A 22,328-nucleotide genomic window follows, 5' to 3' on the forward strand; every position below is an offset into this window, starting at 1 on the left:
TCAATATAGTTCACTTGCGCCTGAGACATTCGGAGGTGACAGTGGTGATATGCCGCTGCCGTCGCCGACGCTATAAGGGCGGTGAAGAAGCGCGCAGTACCACATCCCCGGTTAGCTCTTGTTGGCGTTCGAGCACTCTAATGAGGAAGCAGCAGTTTTTTGAAGTGCCTTAAACGTACTATTTGCTTACAGACATCACCTGTGGGCCTGCTCTCTACGGCCGTCCAGAAATGAGGCACACTGCGGTCGAGTACAATGAGAAACTCTTTACTCACATATTCCACGCTGTCACCCGTCCGGCTACACACAGACACCAGCCAAAAACACCCTGTCTCTCCCGAGACCGAGTCCCCGCACCCGGCTCTTCAGCACCACCGCCCGCTCCTCCCCATCGCTGCTTCTGCCCCGTGTCCGCCAGCGCCATCCCTCGGGTGCCGACGTCTCCCCAGTCTGCGGCCCGGTAGCCGCACGGCAGGCGAGGAGGGCAAGGGAAGGGAGCTCGCGGCGAGGGTCTCCGGGTAACACCCTCTAGGCAAGAAGGTGTGCCAAGGCGCTCCCCACATCTCTCCCCCCCTCAAACACGGGATACGGGTCCATCATTGAAGATCACCCTCGGGGTTCTAGTGCACGAGGAACCACTGGTCGGCGCCTGGGGCCGCCCTGTGCGGCTGTGGGTGGGCTGGCACCCGCCGAATTGTGGCAGCATGCCGCTCTGTCGCCATCGTCACCACGTAGGCGTCCGCAGGAGCGCATTCTCGGGTGCCCGGCGCAGGAATCCATAGAACGGGCAGGCTCCTCTCGACAGCGCCCCGGTGCTCCGATCTCCGCTGCTCGGCGCCGGAACCGTAGGCGCCGCGATGAGCCCGGGGCAAACCCGGTTGATGGGCGCTCGCAGCCCCAGAGCGAGCTGTAGGCTCTGCGCCCACCGGCGCCTCCACGCCAGGGCTACAGCTCCGCGATGAGCTCAGCAGGCCTCCAACCCACGAACAGGGCTCCGCCGCTGACAAGGAGGCGAACCGCAGCCGCCTCGCATCTCCGAAGGGCGGTAGGACCCCCGGACCGTGGCAACAGCTCCCGGGTCGAACCAGGAAGGCCCTCTGCTCGGCAGGCCCGGGCCGGACTCGCAACCCTCAGGCACGAACGTTTCGCCCCGCACCACCAGGCCGGTGGTGCGAAGCTCCCGGGTCGCACCGGAAGGGCCCGCTGTCGGCAGGCCCAGGCTGGCATCGTAACGGCCATTGATTGATTGTAGGGTTTAGCACGCCGACGCAACGCAGGCGATGAGGCGCGCCGTAGTGGAGGGCTCCGGATTAATTTTGACCACCTGGGGATCTTTAACGTGCGCCGAAATCTCGTACACACGGGCGTTTTCGCTTTTCGCCTCCATCAGAAAAGCGGCCGCCGCGGCCGGGAATCGAACCCGCGACCTTGTGCTCAGCAGCGCAACGCCTTAGCCACTGAGCCACCGCGGCGGGTCATCGTAACGGCCAGGCACAAAACCACGCCTCGCACCACCGCACAGGTGGCGCGATGAAACTTGAAGCGGTGACTGTGCTGCGGGTTGCTCCGTGGTAGAACCACGTGAGACCCAGACCCGTGGGGGGTAGACACTACCGCACCCTCAGGTCGTAACGATGGGTGCGAACCCTGTCGCCGGCCGTTCTGTCATTAGAAGCGGGACTTTCACCTTCTGGTTCCGCTACCACCTGTTCGTCATCGCCAGTGCGAACGTGATAGGCCTTGAGATCGATAACGTGCACAGGACCCACCAGCTCGTCGCTTTCAAGCGACTGCATCTCATACGTGAGCAGAGTCGTCTGCGCCGTAATTCTGTATGGCCCTTGCCATTTGTGTGCGAGCGCTGCGGTGAAACCGCGTGCAGCGTTGCTGAGTGGGTGCGTTCTCCTTAGCACTAGGTCACCGATGTTGTACACAAGGTGACGACGGCCTTTGTTATACTGCTCGGCTTGCTCCATGCGCGCCACGTCGAGATTCTCCCAAGCCGTGCGTTGCGCTGCCAAAAGGCGTTCCCGGAGCCTAGCCGCGTACTGCGACAGAGAAGGGGCGTTACCCGCCGCCGCGTACTGCAGTGCATTTTCCATTGGAAAAGCGATCTCTCTACCGAAGTTTAGGTAACCTGGTGTCAAACCCGTTGACCTATTTACGGTAGTCCTAGTCGCGAAAGCCAGCTCAGGCAAACGCGCGTCCCAGTCCTTATGCTCCTTGGTTGTCGCAACCAGCATGCACTTCAGGTTCCTGTTCACCCTCTCAGTGATGTTGCTCTGAGCATGATAAGGACTCGTTTTCCTGTGCCGAATGTGCAGCGCTCGACAACAGTCTGAAAAGACTTTGCTTGTGAAATACGAAGCATTGTCAGTGATCAGGTCGGAGGGGAAGCCGAAACGAGTGAATGTCTCCACCAGCTTCTCTACGATCCGCTCCGACGCTAGCTTTCTAAGGGGAAACAACTCCACCCACTTAGAAAAGTGGTCCGTTATAACCAGAATGAACTGGTTTCCTCGCGCGGATCTTGGGAGGGGTCCCATTACGTCACACGCTACAATCTGCCACGGGTAGCTGCTTTCCACCGGCTTCATGAAACCCACAGGTTTCCCAGCGCGCGGCTTCGCTACCTGGCAAAGAGGGCAAGCGCGGGAATAGCTCAGCACGTCTCTCCTCATGCCTGGCCAGGTCGCGACACGGCATAACTTGTCGTAAGTCTTACTGCCGCTGCCATGTCCTGCCAGCGCTGAGTCATGAAAGTACCGCATGAACCGTTTCCGCAACTTCCTCGGGACCACGACACGAAAGGGGGATGAAACCGCCTCTTCGTCGTCCAGTTGGGGAATGTAGCGAAGTAATGAGCCATCGTCGCCCAGCAGATACGCGTCAAACCCCTCAGCGTTACCGGTGCAAGCTACGCCGCTCGTTAGCCTTTTCAGCACCCGCTGGCACAGACCGTCTGCTTTCTGGGCCTCAATGAGCTCTTCCTTACTCACTACCTCCCCCCAAGACAGATTCCTTTCTGCCTCTGTTCTCGGGGGACGAGAAATCGCCGCTGCGAGATGCCGCTTTTCTTTCTCTTTGCGGCCGGCCTCGACTCCTCCGTCCGGCCCTTTCCTCCCCCTCTCGGGGCGGCGCGCGCCGCCGATGAAACCGCTCAACTCGGCGCGCGCGCTCCCGCCGCCTCCCTCGGGGCCGCTCGCCGCGCGTGCACCCGCCTCCAGCGGCGCGCGCGACAAAGCATCGGCTACCTTGTTGGTGCAGCCTCGGCGGTACTCGATTGTGTACGCGTAACGTTGCAACGTCAGCGCCCACCTCGCGAGCCTGCCTGCGGGGTTTTTAAGCCCCTTCAGCCACGTCAGTGCCTGGTTATCCGTCTGCACGGTGAAAACCGCTCCATCTAGGTACATGTCGAACTTCGACAATGCGAACATGATAGCCAAGCACTCCTTTTCGGTTACGGAGTAATTCCGCTCCGCCGGTGTGAGCGTGCGGCTCGCGAAAGCGACTGGCCGCAGCTCGCTCTCGTGTTCCTGCAACAAAACAGCTCCCACACCGTAGTCACTAGCGTCTGTCTGCAAAACAAACGGTTTGTTCAGGTCGGGAAGGCGCAAACTAGCGGTGTCCGCTATTGCGCAAGCCAAAGAAACGAAGGAATCCTCTTGTTCCTTTTCCCAGACCCACTTTACGTTCTTCCGCAACAGCTTGTAAAGAGGCCGTGCGAGTTCCGTACAGTGCGGTATGAACTGCCTGTAGAAAGCAACCATGCCCAAAAACCTTTGCAGGCTTTTCACGTCTAGTGGTCGAGGGTAACTAAGGATGGCCTGCAGCTTCTCATCGTTCGGTCTCAGGGTACCATTGTCCACGACAAAACCCAACAGATCGACCTTAGATGATGCCAGCTGCACTTTCCTTGGGTTGATCGTCAGACCGGCCTTCCTCATGCGTTCCAGGACGGAACTCAAGTGCACGAGGTGCTCCTCAAAAGTCTCAGAATAGATCACCACATCATCCAGGTAGGCCATCGCATAGTTGTACCTCGCGTCCCCCAAGACAATGTCCATCAGCCGCATGAACGAACTAGGAGCGTTCGACAAGCCAAACGGGAGTCGAGTAAATTCGAAGAGCCCGCGGTGGCAGGTGAATGCAGTCTTTTCGATGTCAGCCTCGGACATTTGAATCTGCAGGTACCCTCTGCTAGCGTCCAGCACAGTGAAGTAGCGAGCGTTGCCCAGCTGATCTATCACCGACTGAATGCTCGGAAAGGGGTACGCATCTCTCTCGGTCAGTGCGTTCAGCTTTCTGTAGTCTACGCACAGTCGTACTGAACCGTCTTTTTTCAGTGCCAAGACTACAGGAGATGCCCAGCGGCTTCGTGAGGGTCTCACTGCGCCTGTCTCGATCATTTCATCTAGTGCGCAGTCGAGGAGCTTCCTCTTATGGGCACTTATCGGCCTCGGATTGAACCGGAATGGCCGAGCATCACCCGTGTCTATCTCGTGCTCTAGCACATCTGTCAAGCCAGGTCTCTCGGTAAAGCAATCCGAAAAGGGGAGCAATGTTTCCGCCAACATTCGGCGCTGATCATCGGATCCTGCAAAAGATGCGACAATCGCCTCGACCTCGGCACTCATCTTTCCTGACGCATCCCTCCGGCCCTCCGCGGCACAGTAGAGATTGCTTGCCGGCTGCGGTCGTAAACCGGGCGTCGGCGTGTTCGCGAAAGGAAAGAACTGGGTTAGCGGCCCGAACTGGTAGCCGTTCCTCCCCATGTCGAGCACGATGCCCTCCTTTGAAAGGAAGTCTCTCCCCAGTATGACCGAGGTAGACAAGCCAGGCAGGTAAACAAAACGCTGCCTGCGCTTCTTGCCTTCCAAAGTGAGCGTAAGTCTAACGGCTCCCTCTGCTTTCGCTGACCCTGCTGCTAGGCTCAAGGGTGTCCCAGCGGACCTGACCCGGATTCTTCTTTTCCGGCAGGCTTCGAAGATTTCGTCTCCGATGAGAGAAACCGTCGAGCCCGTGTCGACCAGTGCAAAAAGTTCCTGACCGACCAATTGCACTCGCATGAATGGGGCAGACGAAGGGGGGTCTCCCTGCGCCCTGCATGCGGAGGGGGCCAGCTGCCCGTCGACGCCAGCTTCGGGGTGCCCTGGGGGCTCCCTCGCGCCCCCTGTGTCTGGCCCCCTCTTCTCGCTTCCCGCCGGCGACGACGAGCCACCGTCCCTCACCGTCGCCGGCGATCCGAGTTTCCCTGCGTGCTACGCATTTTCTCGGGGCATTGACGGGAGAAGTGGCCCGGTTTGTGGCAAAACCAGCACAAACGGGCCATTTCGTCCTGCTGCCCCCTTCCTACGCCTGCGTTGTTTCTTTCAGAGGGGTTTGGGTGGCCGCCATTCGCCCCCCCTTGTCCTCGAAAGCCGGCGTTTTGTCGAGGGGCCGATCGGCGGTCTTCCAGCCCCGAACGGCGCCTTTGCTCGAAAGAGTACGGGTCTAGCGCCCTGAGAGCGGCGGAGTTCCCCACTGCAGTGTCTTGCCTCACGGCCATTGTTTCGGCCTGATGGGCGCTAGGCACCGGCGCTCCTGACCAAGCACAACCCGGTTCGAGCGATTCTCCGGGCCTCGGCGGCAGCCTGTAGCGCAGCTCGGCGAGCAGATCCGCCTGAACTATGCGCGCTTCCTGTGCGAGGGCCTCGAGGTTAGGAAAACTCCGACCCCGCAAGTGCGGTCTAAAACGCGGGTGGCATTGCCTGCACACCCGTGCTACTTTGTTCGCGTCGGCTGCCGCTGGGTCGGCCCGCTCGTAGAGCTCCTGCATCGCCCGCACGTACTCGAGGAGGCTCTCCTCTGGGTGCTGCGTGCGAAGTGCAAGCTCGTCCCTCATACGGTGTTCGTAATCGGGTGGTAGGAACTCCGCGCGGAATCGGTCCTTGAAATCTGCCATCGACGTGAACGCCGGCTGGCAGCGCCTCCACCGCGCAGCGGTTCCCACCAGTGCTACGGGCAGGACTTGCCTCAGCACATCCTCCTCCGATGCGCCCAGCGCCGTTCGGTAGGAATCGAGTTGTTGAAGGAACTCGTACACCGATTTCGCGTCACCGTAGCCGGAGTATGAGGGGACCTCAACGTTAAGGCGCGGCCGCGAACCTGACGCTACTGGGGCCGCGGCGGGGGCCACCGGCGCCGAACCGAGCGTTCGGGTAATCTCCGCGAACATCGCGGTCATCTGCCTCATCATGGAGGCGAGATCAGCGGGCTGCGACTGCTCAGCAGCCTCCCGCACAACGGCGTCCGCCGCCGCGTCTTCCCCCGAGCCCTGCGGGCTCTCCTTTTGTCCCGTCTCACTCCTTGTGGTCGGGGCCATCGCGAGCGAACTATGCCTACAACGCCAAACTGCACACACACCGGTACAAAACACTCCGCGCTAGTTACTTACGCAACGCGACAAACAAACCACATTCGGAAATCTACAACGGGAACAGAGGCATCCAGACAATATATGACGAAAACTCAAGAAAACACACGTCAAAATACGAAAAAAACTGCAATAGGCGCGCATCAGAATACACGAACGACTTCTTCTCAAGCGCTACATACCTTCCTACAAGCCTACAAGACGCTACGTATATATACCCACGGTGTAATGTAGTCACCTAAGCCGTTACACGAACACAGAACGAAGAACGCAAAAAACTTCAGGCTTTCGCAGCTACCGTGAAAACTAAACTAAGAAACCAAAACGCCGCCATCCAACAGATTTACCATACATGCATCTATACGGCGGAAAGGTCCGTGAAGCCTAGTGCCCAAAATGGCGCTTCCTTTCCGGAACAAAGGAATGCCGGCTCAAACCGCAGTGGGCCCCTTCCCGGCAGCCTCAGAGAGCAAATGTCCACTGGTGGGCTTGAAATCAGCCCCACGTTCGGGCGCCAGATGTGGGCCTGCTCTCTACGGCCGTCCAGAAATGAGGCACACTGCGGTCGAGTACAATGAGAAACTCTTTACTCACATATTCCACGCTGTCACCCGTCCGGCTACACACAGACACCAGCCAAAAACACCCTGTCTCTCCCGAGACCGAGTCCCCGCACCCGGCTCTTCAGCACCACCGCCCGCTCCTCCCCATCGCTGCTTCTGCCCCGTGTCCACCAGCGCCATCCCTCGGGTGCCGACGTCTCCCCAGTCTGCGTCCCGGTAGCCGCACGGCAGGCGAGGAGGGCAAGGGAAGGGAGCTCGCGGCGAGGGTCTCCGGGTAACACCCTCTAGGCAAGAAGGTGTGCCAAGGCGCTCCCCACACACCATAGCAAGATATTTAGGGTGCGGAAAGGCAAAAAGAAGCGAAAGAGAACCAAAACATTGCATGAGCCGCTACCAGCTGCGCAGCGGATATCCCGTAAGCGCCGCGGAGAAGCGGCGGCAGGCGGCGCAGCGATCACGAAGCTCGAGGCATATACCGCTCTCTGGCCGCCGGTGTAAACGCTGCTACAATAGCAGTGCTACGGCAATCATTTTGAAGCTTTTTGGTATAGGCCTCGTGCGCTGGAGTTTTGGCGACATGCAGCGCCCCTAGTGGCGGACGCCTCTGAGTAGTACAAAAGCAGACGACCATAGCCGCCTTCCATGCGTTTTCAATTACAAGGCAGAGTGAAACTAGGTTGTACTTAGTTTAATCGCTTTGTGGCGCGCTTAAATGACTGCATACTGTATGTAATAGCCTTAAAGTAGTTGTAGAGGCTAAACAAAATAATATCCGCTCAAACAAGCCGATTTATCGCCTTTCTTTTGAGCGAGCTGTCGCGGTCGTCGCGGCGTGGGACAGTATCGCCAGGTCGGGTGGTCCAACTTCCTGACGGCGATTACCGTTCTTTCTTCTTGTGTGCGGTCGACAAAGGAAAGTTCACGAGTAGCATAAACACGGAACGCTCTTCATCCTATAGCCTGAGGTAGCTGCAAAAGGTTGCTTCAGCGGGAGCATGCAAGCGAACCCAAGAATTGCGCAGCCGACTCAGCTGACTGTGCTGGCCTGGCACCGCCTTGAAAACGAGTGGAAATTTTGTTTTGCATTTTCGAAAACTAAATGGTCCTTGCGTAACGTTTTACGCCGCACGATTTACGAACGGCAGGGTACATGTATACTAGCGAGTAGGTGAGGCCTTGCGTGAAATAAACAAATAGGACGCAAAACAATCACCAAATCGCACGCCCGCTGCCTGCAGAAATGTGTACTTCTATATATGCATAACATAACATAACACAGCCGCATACACGGCGCGGCCCTGAATATTTACATACGATCATCACTGACCCTGTTGGTTATCTTCGTCGCTAACAATCTGAACGCCGACACGCCAGTTTTGTCCTCAAATAGAGTTACGTTAGACAGCGAGACAAGAACAGAAAATTGGTCGCTGCCAGTTGAATTGTCCCCAATCTTCACACTTCGCCAGATTATTGTCAAATATTATTGGCGATTTACTGAATTTTTTCGCTTTGCATTCAAAGCCCCCTTCCCCATCCCACCCGATTTGCTGTCCAGCCCTCCGCCGTGTCGGCTGCATGCAACTCGGCCCTACACTTCAAAACGTTGCTCACCCTCATTCTAACTGGGACTATATGATTCAAGAGCGTAATTAAGTAAAGTGAGCGCACACAAGGAAAGCGAGCGGCATCTCGGTTGTTTTACGGCCACTAATTTCGGAATCGCCAAACAGATTTCACGCTTCTGACACTCGCTAAATTTTGTCACTGAGACACGCAACAAAACGGCAAGCTAACGCTGCACCATGTATTCGTAACGTCGATGCAAACGAGTGCTGTTTAATGAAAGTGCACGCATAGTGCGCAGGTACGCAAAATAGCGGCGCACCGGAGCAGGCAAGCCTGCGGTCCGCCGGACTGGTTGGCTTTTAAAAGCGCGATCATCGCCGATTGCGTCACTCTTCTTTTCTGATCGGCTGTTGCTGAAAAGTCCTTCACCTAGAGTATTAGTTTCAACTAAAGTTTCACTTCAAATTTCACTTCATACGAACATCGACCGGTGAACCTGCGAGTGGCAGAGCGCCGTCACCGTCCCGGCACTTTCGTCGGTGCTGTAAACGTATTTAGCGCTGCAAAGCTTTTTCCCCTAATGCCAAGTTGATCGCCAGAAGAGATCGGACTCGTCGGGGATGTGCTTGTGACCATGTCGCAAAACAATCGGGAGCATCGAGCTCATTTTGCTTCAGTCAACACGGGATCGTATGGGACCCGCGCAGCTTTGTACTACCCGGAAGTACTACCCTGAAGCCGCTTGCGCAGCGCCCCCTGGGCAGCGCAGGAGGCCTATACGACCAACTTGTACTGCTCGTAAGCGCACGCAGAGGCGGGGGTTGAATTGAAGGTGAGGTTTTCACACTCATGAAGGGAACAGACAGTCTTTTTCCGTAACCAACGCTACCGTGGCACACCCGAGGTTATAGGATCGCTCGCACACGGATTGCGCGGGAAAACAATCTATCTACTTCGCAGCCGTCGGGCAGCCCGGCTGCTCAGCGGGCACAAAGGAAAAGTGGGGTGCCTCCACTGCGGGCTCTGCGCACGACGCCGCATTCACAGCAAAGACGCTTGGATACCAGCATGGTGGCGCGCACACACGCTTACCCGCACGCATGCCACGCCAGTGAATACGACTTATAACCATGTGAGTGTTCTGTCTTTTATACAGCCCGTCATCCACCTTTGAAGAGTGGAATGTCTCATAGTTGCTTGTATACGCATTTTGTTACAAACTAGCTACAACGTTTGCATTTATCTACTATGCAAACGGTATTATACGGCTATGCAAGTTAACTGTGTGGGAAAGTAAACGGCAGTGTTAGTTTCGTTAGGAGGCGTGTTTCTTGCGCGCCCGAGCTGCGCGTTTATTACAGCATGCAAGTTATTGTTGTGGTAACATAACGTTTGTGGTAATAACTTAAAACTGACAGTAATACCTCGTTAATCGCATATATCGAAAAATTGGATAAGTCGGAATTTTCCGCCACCCAACTATTTCCTAAACGTTCCGTCTATTTGTTACCTTTTATTCTGAAGTATTTGTGGGCCAAACGGCGGATATCTCAAAATCTTGACTGGGAGTGGAATGAACGTTTCGCCGCCGTGGACCGTTTCACAAGATTTGCGCGATGCTGACCGAATAAGCCCCTCGATTTTTTTCTCGTTTAGACGCGCCTACCACCAAGCAGATGTTTCTACCGAACGTGAATAGCAGTGCCACGAAACTCAGCCGGTGAACGTCTCTTGTATGTTTTTTTTATCTTTCAAACCTTTATGAAAAGCAAGATTAGAAGCTGCTGTTGAAGAGCTGGTAAGTAGTGGAGCCTTTTTTGCAAATAACTCGACACTTCAAGGTGATTTGCGCAAGTTTGCGTATCTCGAAAATCCGCTTATCTCGAAATATTTCCCGGTTTGCACTGCGTCGAAATAACGAGGTATTACTGCACATTAGCGGGCTGCTGACGGATCACGAAATAGATGAAGGAGAAGACAGCGCGACTTGTTTATATTAATTGCGACTTCAGCCCGGCTTGAATTCTTGACCGTAATGAGAGTGGTGTTTTCTGCGGCAGGAGAACAAACGAGCAATAAAAAAAGTATGATTAACGGATTTCGAATTTGCTCTGACAAAACTTCCACATAGTCCGCAAAACTGATTCTAGCGTTGAGAATCAGGGCGTCTAGCTGTCTCAACATTCACATTTTTCACATTCACGAGTCATTCAGGACAATGCTACAAGCGCAATTTATGGTTATTCGAGGAGCCTTGTGATGAGGCGGAGCAACATGTGATTTTCCTGTGAATCCAAATTGAACGAACGATGTTTGAACTTGCCCCAACAGCGCTTACCCACGTTGTACGAGAAAATAAACCCCATTAACTACATAAAGCAGTGATTTTTTTATTTGTGCGTTTTTCACACATTTTATACCTTCGCAAATATGCGTCATGCGTCAGCGTTGTTTAAAATTGTTTCACAATCGTAAATAATGATTTCACTAAGTGGTATTACAGTCCAAAAGCCCATGGGGATGACATGTTTAAAATCACTGTTTCCGGCCATGTTCTCAATAAGATGTGAAGCATCTTATTTAGATCCCATTTCTTCCACTTATTCAACATTCCGTGAGACTGAAACAGTAATTCCAAGTTTCAATGGAAGGTGGTGTGAAGAGTGCCACAGTTTCCATCATAAGTTACCGTAAGCAGCAAAAATTCAGACGAAGACCGTGGGAAACAAGGACAGATGCAAACTTACACATGAGTTTTATTTTTAAGCCTACACAAAAGTCGATTACACACACTGCACATTAATAGAATCACTAACACTACTACAATTAGCACTTCGTTACTCCCCAGTATACGGGCGGGTATCGCAGATTTAGTGGTTTCAGCGTGGTTGCCTATGAAAACAAAAAAAACATCACGAGGAAAGTAAAGTTAGCTAGGGTCGTGATCATGGTTCCTTCACTGTCCTGCCGACAACCACAGGAAAAGCGTGCTCATCCTCCACTCATCTAACCGGTCAGCGACGTTCTCAGCTCACCAGCGAGGAGACGCTGCTGGGCTGTGGCCGGGAGCTCTAAACTTCTCTAGTCACCAGAACTGCCGACGTGGCTGCCCTGCACAAACCATCACCCACAAACACAACCTCAGGGCCATATATTCCATAGGCGTGCACTTATGTATCAAGAACGCAAAGATGACTCTTATAATTTTTTGTGATGTTCACTGTAAGTAGAGGGAGAAACTAACTGCTGGTATACGGTAAATCTGACAGTTGGCCATATGTGCGCATAGTGTGAGTGGTAACGAATGCAGGGCAAAAAGATAAAAAAGGAACAAATACCGTATTTGCTCGCTAAGGATCGCACTTTTTTTCAAAAAAACTTAATGCCAATTTAAGGGTGCGTTCATTACGCGGGAGGTGTTTTTTTTTTTGGGGGGGGGGGTACTTTTGAGCATAAAAAACGCAAGCAAGTTGTGGGTCAAACCAGGCCTCTCAAGCTTGGACGTTCCCTGGTTTCCCAATAGCCGGTGTAAAAATCGACGCCCCACGTGACGAACCTACAGCGCAGTTTTCGATCAAGTCCACCAGACGGTGCAACCGAGAGGTTACTTTTGGTGGAGAATACAAAACATTCATTCCGTGACTCAGAGAGCTAACAAAGTTCGCTTACAATGTGTTGTTTAAACAGATTATTAACAAGTTCCGCATCAAACATCTGTTGAGCAAAATGTACGCAACTTTTTATGAACAGCCGACTGGTGCACCACCTCGCTTCTGAATTCGCAACCACAAAGTCAAGCCAAGCCAAGCTGGATTGCGGTTAACTTATCCTCTGTGGTCTCGTCAAATGTAGTTTTCTTGAGTATTTCTGCGCTGTGAACATGCAGGAAGTGTGATACGTGCCACCGGGAAAGCTCAGCGACCCGCGTGAGCCTGTTGGAGCCCATGTTAGCGGGGCCGCTGTACCGCCGCATGGACTTGTTGTGATGGCGCATCTAGGCCTATAGCCAGGCTGCGACTCCTCTTGCTATTGGCATCACTCTTCGTTTTACGGACTCGCCTCGGTCCAGACCTTGCCAAACGTACGTGTTGCTCCTCACGACGGATGCGCCCGTCCGAGCGTGCTCGCCACTACAAGTCTGTCTCGCGCGCTGTGCACGGTGTTGGTTCCCACCACCTCGCTGGAGCATCGCCCCAAGGTATGCCGCCACATGTGCGCACCCCTTCATGGCCGCCCGACAGTCACGTTGTGCCTCTTGCTCGCTGGAGACATTGCGATCAATCCCGGCCCCAAGCGCACGTCGTCACGTCCTACTTGCAGCCGCTGCGAAAAGGTTGTGTATGACAACGTCGCCGCTCTCCAATGTGATGGATGCGGAAGGTGGGCACATCGCACGTGCGAACTTATGACGCTCGCTGTATACCGCCGCCTTTCTTCGTCGACTGAGGGCTGGTTGTGTGCCCGTCGTTCGAAATCTTAGCGCAAGTGAACGAGTTGGTATGGCAAAAAAAAATGTCACGAAAGCGACGTACAATTGCAGCGATCGAAATGAAATGATGTCCTGGCCTCTGTAAACTTGCGGATGTCAATAAACGATTTGTTCTCATTTGCTGCTCACTGTGGTCTGTGCCAGTCGAGGCCATCTGGTCACCTGGCGTGACATCACCTCACTAGCGCGGCGCAAGTAAACACGCGGCCAGCGTGCCAGCCAGGAACCAGCAGGAGCATCGAGCCTGCGGCAGCCGTGCGAGGGCAGCCATGTTATTAAGGAGCTCAAGCGGCCTGGGCAAAAAGCATCCGCCATGTTTACAAAGCCTTGTTTACAGCGCCACTAATCGGGCGCCTTCGGTAGTTCACGACGCCGCCACTACGCTTTTTCTGGCAGTACAGGCAAAGCTAGACCTTTGCTTCTCTAAAATCCTCCCTGTTCTGTGGTCAAACTTTTGTAGAATAATACTCATGAACCTAATAAAAATAATAAATAAAAACACAATAAAAACTTCGCTTATCGCCGGCAGCCGCTTTGCAAAGTGGCGCAAAATGCAGTGCTTTCACGAATTACGGAATCCTCCGGAACGAGTTTGCTGCGAGGTGACAGCAGGTCGACCAATAACTCGAAGTTCTCGAAGTTCTTGTCGGCATCAACTGACAACACCCTCCGGCTCCACTGTGGTCCCAGCGTCGCCACGAGTAATGCACAGCGATGTGCTTCACGTTCTTGAGTTAACACACGCTAGTGTTACTAACCATGCATGCTTCGCCCCTCCGTTTCACGCTTCGTCTGAGCTTTCGTCCCCTACGCACCAACTCCCGTGGGTTGAAGAAAAAAGAATTCTTCACGTAAGGTGTAAACGGGCAGCCACTTTCGTACGATTATGCAGATTCTTCAGCTGCTTTTGGAAGTTCCTAAAAACAAAATCGTAGCGGCCATCTTTCCATATGCTCTTCACGGTATTCTTCATGAATGCTTTTAAATGCCGTACTCCTGGAGCTTCATCTGTAACGAAGCAAAAATAACGAGCGTTAGATGCTGGACGCCGCACAGTGTGACTGACATTGCGTTGACAGTCCCATTAGCAAGTCAGCCAGAAACAACACGTGAAAGTACTCAGCATGGCGGCTGGCTCGGGGATGGACCGCGTAGCTGATTGCGTTAGAAAATGGCTGTTCCGACAAGAAAAGCAGACTAACTCGTTCGCACGCTGGCACGTGTACCAAGCCTCCCTTTCTGATTATCGAACATCTATCAAAGAAGACAAGCGAGTTTTTCTTACACCATTCCCTCACGTTTTGCAACCAACCCTTCAAAATTTCGGAAAACTGTTAAACCTAGTGAAAAGAAAAACATTTCGCTTATAAATTCAGACGGGCATCCGGTTCGCTATGAAGACTGTTGCATTGTTTTAAATGATTTTTTCGTTACTTCTTTTTCGAACTGTTCTATTTCCGCGTTGCCACAAATGCCGAGTCGGGATTTTTTAACGATGTATCCATTGACCATTGATGCCGTCGGAGCGCTACATTTAATTCACAATCTCAAGTTGTCCTCTTGTGGCGCGGATGAAATTAACCCAAAGTTCCTAAAAATACTGAACTGTATTGATCAATTTATTTGCCCTTAATTTTTTAGCAATCTATTTAGTGTTCTACTTCGCCGCTTGAATGGAAGGAGTAAGGTGGTCACTTTGCACAAGTGGGGTAACGTTGATTCTCCTCTCAATTACAGGCCAATTTCCCTAACCAGTGTCTCTTGTAAACTACTAGAACATAAAATTTACTCAAATTTTGTCTCATTTATAGAACCAACCTCTTCTTTCACTCCCTGCCAGCACGGATTCCGAAAACGTTACTCATGCGAAACCAAGCTTCGATATCTCACCAATGACATAGCATCAGCTCTAGATCGCGGAGCACTGGTATCATTTTTCTTTACTTTCAAAAAGCTCTCAACACAGTACCTTAACAATTACTTCTTCTGAAAATTAGTACGCTAAACATCGATCCAAACATACTTAAATGGATCGAATGCTTTTTGACTAATCGCACTCTGTTTGCAACAACTAATGACTGAGACTCTCCTCTTTCAGAAGTAGCATACTGCGTCCCACAAGGGTCCGTTCTATGCCCTTTACTTTTCCTGATATATAATAATGAACTCCCCGCAGTATCAACTCTTCTGTAAGGACATTTTGCCGGTGATTGCGTCCTTTAGCGCGAAACAAACGAATCAGATAACATACTCCTACAGGCTGACCTCGAGACTGTCTTAACTTGGTGCAATAAATGGCTTATGACTCTTAACTGTAACAAATCTCAATGCATGACAATAACCCGGCGATCTATTTCTACCGCTTGTACTTATACCATTAACTCAGTGCCTCTCCAGAATGTCTCTTCATATAAGTACCTCGGCGTTTACATTACCAATAGCCTACCTTGGCACACACACGCCCCCTACATCTATAATTACGCTAATCGAACGCTGGGCTAGTTGTGCCGCAACTTTGCTTCTGCTCTTCTGTCCCTCAGAATTCTTCTATACCGGTAACTAATTCTCCCTAAACTTGAGTACGCTTCCGCAATATGGGATCTAATGAAACTTTGAAAGACGCCAGATAGAGCGACACCACACCCTTATGAGGAACAAACAACGACTAAATTTATTTCGATAGTGCTGCTGCCTACACAGCGAGCTCGAGGCGGATATACAGTGTTGCCAGATGGCTAGAAGAAAGAAGCCGAAGTTGGGGGTTTCTACATACTCCCCCCGGAATGAGCTTCAGATCATTCTAAGGTACATTCTATAGGATACAATAGCTGAATCGGTCTTCTGAGGATGGTTCCACTTGGTAGACGCACCATACACGCTCTAACATGTCCATCTCGTCCGACCAGCACATCATCTACCACTCCGGTTTTCCACAGCTGTCTTGGCAGATGATGCTCATGAACTAACACAAGAGTTCCTTTCTTCAATGCACTGGATGTACTTGGTACGACAAAATGCGCGGAGCGCAAACAAGTCAGGTACTCCTGTCGCCATCTTCGCCAGAAGTGATCAGCCAACCTCTGCCGGTATCGCCAACGACGGGTCAACTGATCCTGCGTTGATGAGTGTGTTTCCTGACTAGACCCACTGGGAAGGCAAGTCAAACGTCTGCCAACAAGAAAATGTGAGGGGGTCAGTGGTTCTGGTTCGTTCGATTCCGCATACATGTAGGTTAGCGGTCTTGAGTTTATGACGGCTTCGATTTCGGTCAGAACCGTAGTGAGCTCCTCAAAATTGCAGTAGCAGTTTCCCAGTACCTTCTTTAGAGATGTCTTTACGGACCGAACCATCCTTTCCCAGAATCCGCCCCACCAGGCGGCTCTTTCGACGATGAATTTCCACTGAATCTGATGACCCGTGAAATAGTTCTGGACCTCTTCTCCACGTAAAGGCTTTCCGCGATCTTGTTTGTCGTCTCGGGGTGGCCGTCCACCTTCGACAAGTGATGACGCAAAGTGGCGGCGAGAATGAACGGGCTGGTTGTCGCTCCAAAGGCACCCTTGTCATTCGCCAGACTTCCATCGGTGGGCTTGGGTCGCTCTTTGTTGGCATACGTTCATACCAAAGGAATCGCAGCGCATCGCGATCCTCAGGGCGCACGGAAATCAGCAGGAACGCCTTTTCAATGTCAGCAGTGAGGCCGATGCGATGAATCCTGAAGTTCAGTAGTACCTTCAGAAAGTCCGTGTTCAAATTTGGTCCTGCCTCCAGACTCTCATTTAGGGAATCACACCCTGCATCACTGGACGATGCATCGAACACGACTCTAATTTTTGTCGTAAGACTGTCAGGTTTGAAGACTGCTCGATGTGGCATGTAGTAAATTCGTTGTTCGGGCTTGACGTCAGCCTCTGCAGGTACTCGTTCCGCAAATCCTTGCTGCAGGTACTGGCGTATCGACTCATCGTACTCAGTCATCATCCGTTCATCATTCCCCAGCTTCTTAGTGAGGTTGAACAAACGCTTCTTTGCTACAGCTTCGTTGTCAGCTAATTGGAAATTCACTTGCTTCCAAGGCAGTCCAACCTCGTAGCGTCCGTCAACGAGCTTGATGGAGGATGTAAATTGCTTGACAACATGGTCCTCTTCGTTTTGTTGGGCGACTGGTTCGGTAATGCCCAGACTCTCAAGCTCCCAAAAGGACCTGAGTTCGGCGGACAGGCTCTGCGTTTCTCCACACACGTGGGTCCGGAGAACAGCAGCGGTCGAACAGCAGGCAGTTGAGCTGCTGCGGGGAATTGGTCTCTGAAGTGTCCACCCAAACTCAGTGTTGACCGCAACCAGAGCTCCCTGCAGTTTCTGCATGTCTCCAGACACGAGAGTCCAGTAGTAGTCAGCTCCAACGAGAATGGAGATGCCAGTTCTTGCCAAGTGGGCTGGGGGCACGGTGACATCCGCCAGTTCCCGTATCTTCGCCTTGGCTTCATGAACGACATGCTCAGGAAGAATGAGATGGTCAGTGCAGATCTCTGGTATTTCTAGAGCTTCGATGGAATGCTCCTTTCGGTTGTATTGGCTCCTGAGCCAAAGTAGCACTCGCTTGCGTTTTTCCTTGATGATGTTTCCGGCTCCTCCGAAGGCGTATATCGTGACGTCCTTTTCGCCAAGAACCTCCAGCTGCAGTTCGCGAGAAAGTTCTTCGGTCACAAAGATACGCTGGCTACCTCCATCAAACAGGAGGCGGGCCAGTGCTCTTCGCTGACGTCCTTCTGCCCAGACTTGGGCCGTTTGGAGAAGCACGGACGACGCCTTGTCGTTCTTCTTGCCCGTAGCGGAGTGCAGCTCTGTTGCCGTGTTCTCACTTTTCTTCCACCCAGGGTCGCACATCTGAGTCAGGTGCCTCTTGCCGCAATTCTTGCACGTTACGCTTTTGTTGTGACACTGTCTCGAAGTGTGGCCTTTGACAGCGCAGCGGAAGCATCTACCGGAATCCTGGAGGGTCTTCTTCTTTTCTTCGAGAGAAAGTGGTGCTTGACACTCCTTCGTTCCGTGGTTCTTCGCAGCACAGAATGCGCATGGATCCATATACCGCGACCCACTTCCCGAATACAGTGAAGCCGTTGACGCTTTCGACTCTCTGGTCTTTTCATTTTCGAAACGAGGTTTCGTACTGGGGTTCTTGCGTTCTTGTCGGCCAACTTGCGATGCTTGTTCTCTACTTTCCACTTCGGTTTTTAAGAAATCAAGCAAGCCCTCTATGCGCAATCCGTTGTCTTCTTTGACTGCGGTACGACGCCTGTGATAATCGATGACAAGTTCGCTTGGGAGTGTTCGCAGCAGCGCGGAGCAAAGCATCGCTCCGTAGCTTTCGCTGTTCACACCCAGAGCCGTGAGCGCCGACATGTTGCGCTGCAAGTGATTGTAGAGGCAACGTAGGCTGTTAACCACATTTTCACTTCGTATGGTAGGCAAGTCCAGTAACTGGGTGAGATGTTCCTGGATAAGCACATCCGAGCGGCCAAAACGCTCTTTCAAAAGCTCGATGACGTTGGCGTAGTTCGCTCCTGTCACTTGTATCCCAGCTACCGCAGATGCAGCTTTCCCAGTGAGCGTTGTCTGTAGGTACAAGAACTTCTCCGCGTTAGAAAGAGCTTCGTTGTCGTGAATAGCCTGCCGAAACTGCTACCAGAACGGCTGCCACTCCGTGGCAGCGCCGCTAAATCGTTGTAGGGCGAGCTTCGGCAACTTAACCTTCGTACTCGCAGAGCTCCGGTTACCGTCAGAAGGCGGCGGCGGCGTTGCTTCGCTCTCCGTTTTCTTTTTTGCTCTTTGTGCTTCTTGGGCCTCCTGGCCGAGCCTCGCTATGCACGTGACGATCGAGTCATCGTATTCTATGGTGCTGGCGTAGTTCTGCGCGGCTTCGTGTTCCAACACAAGTGGCTCAATGGCGGCATCCGCTTCGTTTAGCTTAATTTTCAGGGCGCTAAGCCTAGCCGTTAGAACGTTTAGGGCCTTTTCTTCTGCGTGGCTTTCAAGCGCTGAATTCGCTTCGCAAATCAGTTTCGTCACCTGAGTTCGCAATGCTGCTCTTTTCTGTTTGAGTCGGTCCATAGCCCCGTTGTGGCGTGGTAGGCTTCGTTTGGTTCTTCGGCTTCGTTGGGATGGCGTCTTTAGGCTTCGTGCGTGGGCGCGACAGAGTCAACTCGCGTTTCACTTCCAAGACTGTGTGCGTTCACCATGTACTTGGATTCGTCGTCTCGTCGTCGCCCGATAGCCTCGTTGTTTCACGGTTAGCGTTGTTACTTTCCCGCGTTTTCGGCACCAAAATAATGAAACTTTGAAAGACGCCAGATAGAGCGACACCACACCCTTGTGAGGAACAAACAACGACTAAATTTATTTCGATAGTGCTGCTGCCTACACAGCGAGCTCGAGGCGGATATACAGTGTTGCCAGATGGCTAGAAGAAAGAAGCCGAAGTTGGGGGTTTCTACAGGATCCCCTGCAGCACACACTAATCACTACACTATAATCCGTTCAGAACCGCTCAGCTCGTTTTATTTGTTCTATTTACTCCCGTATTGCGAGCGTATCCCAAATGAAATCTAACCTTGAACTACCAGATCTAACTCTCCGGAGTAAATTGGCGCGACTTCACCGTTTTCACAAGATATTCTTTCACAGCTCATCAATGAGGCGAGACCCTATTTCAGAACCATCATACCGCTTATCACGCATGGATCATCAGCATGAGGTTGCCATTCCTTTTTGCCATACAAATTTATTTTCAGCTGCCTTTTTACCCAGAACCTGTGCTGTGAATGGAACCACCTGCCCTCTTCCATCGTAACTATTCAGGATTCTTCATCGTTTAAAAATGCCATTACTCAGCACGTTTTGTAACAATTCTGCAGTGTTTGTTTTCTGTTGTGTTTTGCTTGCTTGTTTGCTTTTTATATATCCGTTCTTTTTCTATTTTATTTTTGTTTTTGTTCTCCTTGCTTCTTCCATTTTTCCTTTTTTTCTTGTCCTTTATTCTCTTTTTTTCCCTTTGTGTGCTATAAAATACTGTTACCCCCCTTCTGTAACGCCCTATGGGCCTTGAGGGTATTCAGTAAATAAATAAATAAATAAATAAATAAATAAATAAACAAGTAAATAAACAAATAAATAAATATGCGTTGTTCAAGGCTAGCTGTCGCACACCAATGGGCGTTGGAAGTGAAAAATGCCCACAAGATTTCACTGCATCTGCACAACGAAGCAAAGACTTTTCTCAAATAATCGTAGCCTAAACAAGTGTGACCACCATCGGTGTCCATAGAACCAGCTAACAACTTTTAGGAGCTGAAATGCATCTTACTTAAAACATGTGCTCTGCAGAAATTTTACCATATATTAGTCATTTCTCGAATAGCTAAATTGGCTATATCGGTAAAAAAAGAACTTCGCTGCTCATACGGTAGCAGGGAGACACCGAAGAACAGAGAAAGCATTAGCGCATGAGGAGATGGGCTACCTCAAGTTGAGCCGCCGACGGCGACGTTGATTGCGGTTGCACGGATGGTGATCGTGGCTGTTGTGGAACAGTTGCTCGTGGTAAATTTACGTCGGGGAACCGGGAATGGTGAGTACGGAACATAAATTTGCTAGTCTGCCCGCCGTTTGTCTGTGATGACGTGCTGTGTCAAATGAGGTGTAGAGCGACTGCATGGCCCAGTAGGCTATGCAAAAAGACGGTTTGTAATTGAGAAAGACGGAAGACTGAACATGCTGCAAAACGAAAGGAGCGTCGTACACCGGATGCCACCCATGAGGCAAGAACTGACCACTGAAATTGTGCAACTGTTTAGTGTGCGGTAGGCAAGGTGGGCAAATTCGACTTGCAAACGGCTCGTTACGAGTGCTAAATCGCGTGCTTTGAGGATCGAGCAGCAAGATCCAATGAAGATGCGGCTGTGAGCCTGCCATGGTGCCGCATTACAACGGAATCCCTCAGGGGTATTCGGATAATTTGTTTTATAATTTTGCGTACCTGTTTTACTGCTTCTTTCACGAAAATATTTGAAGTGTTCTGCCAATCCCGTGTAAGCACTCACGAGGGAAGGAAGCTTTAAGTGGTGCCACAACTTTTTATGCTTTTGACATATTCTTCGTTATTATGTCAGTCACGGGCCCGCGAGCGGTATATTTCTACTCACGGCACTGTAATCCACTGATAAGGATCAATTTACTCCTACACTTTATTATATCAAAAGCATTATGTGCACCACAATTCGCAAAAACTGGCTCCAACATTCAATGGGCTGTGAGAAGTCGGCCGGCTATAGACTAACGGAACGCTGGAGCAGTTTTTTTAAACATTTCAAAAATTAGACATGCCTTCAAAATTTAGCACAGAAGCCCACCCATGGGTGATATTCTACGCTGTGAATGGCTTCGGAAGAACATAACGTTAAAATGATGTCAAAAACGTGTCACACCGGAGCCCTTAGTGCTTTCGGAGTAAATGGCAGTGAGAGACAAGCGAATAAAAAGCCGTTGGCGTCCCAAAAGCTCGCGCCATTGTTTTATGAAGGCTTTGGGGGATGACCTCAAAATTTCAGAATTTTCGCTAGTGTGTACCCCCGCTCGCACTGCCAGTTAAACGTGTTTAAACGCAATTTTCACTTCTGCTTAGTGTTTGCGGCGCAAGTTGGCGGCGCACTGTACTGAAGCTAAGTTATTTTACTGCTCAGTCCAGTTACTGCACGGAGGTGTCGTCGCACACTGAGGTGAAAATAGTTGGAAAAAAAATTTAGAAAAATGGCTTTTTATTTTTTTAACCGTTGTAAAATTAAAGAAAACAAACACGCTGAAGCGCTTTCAGAATTTGCGTTTTCGGCCTTCGCGTAAAATTATACACAGATTTTGAGACCGGAAGCTCTGCTGTGACTTTTGCGATGCAGTATGTTAAATTATATCGTCACAAAGCCAACGATGACACAATTGTCTCGAAGGAAAACTAATTTTATTGGAGTGAACTAGTGCTCCCCTAACCCCTCTATCCGAAGCCGTCTACTGCAGCGCGCATAATCGCCTGCGTTGCGTCGGCGATGGCTTCGCCATTGCGTAGCGGTTCGGTCACCATTGCGTCGCCGTCGCGTCGCCGTTGTGTCGCCATTTCGTAGCCGTTGCGTCGCCGTTGGCATCGCTTTTGCGTCGGCGATGGCGAATACACAGGCGGCGAGGCAGCAGTGACTAAGTGACGTGCGCCGGCGAGTATCGGCGAATCGGTGCCGCGGAACCTGCT

At 51.7% G+C, this 22,328-nt stretch overlaps 2 protein-coding genes across 2 annotated transcripts; both read right to left on the bottom strand.

Annotated features, from left to right (window-relative positions):
* Positions 1 to 620: 620 nt before the first annotated feature.
* LOC144139953 (uncharacterized) lies at positions 621 to 6,459 on the bottom strand. The gene is made up of 3 exons (XM_077672173.1): positions 5,538 to 6,459; positions 3,860 to 4,083; positions 621 to 754 (listed from the first exon to the last, which is right to left on the bottom strand). The coding sequence occupies exons 1-3, from the start codon at positions 6,362 to 6,364 to the stop codon at positions 621 to 623; spliced, it is 1,185 nt and encodes a 394-aa protein (XP_077528299.1). The 5' UTR covers positions 6,365 to 6,459.
* A 5,169-nt stretch (positions 6,460 to 11,628) lies between these two features.
* Positions 11,629 to 17,923, bottom strand: LOC144139954 (uncharacterized). The gene is made up of 2 exons (XM_077672174.1): positions 16,958 to 17,923; positions 11,629 to 11,658 (listed from the first exon to the last, which is right to left on the bottom strand). Exons 1-2 carry the CDS (start codon positions 17,921 to 17,923, stop codon positions 11,629 to 11,631), a joined length of 996 nt encoding a protein of 331 aa, XP_077528300.1.
* Positions 17,924 to 22,328: the final 4,405 nt, after the last annotated feature.

Source organism: Haemaphysalis longicornis, unplaced genomic scaffold (genome assembly GCF_048455015.1).
Source record: "Haemaphysalis longicornis isolate Haplotype H1 unplaced genomic scaffold, Haemaphysalis longicornis Haplotype H1 scaffold_5, whole genome shotgun sequence".
In the NCBI taxonomy this organism is placed as follows: domain Eukaryota; kingdom Metazoa; phylum Arthropoda; class Arachnida; order Ixodida; family Ixodidae; genus Haemaphysalis; species Haemaphysalis longicornis.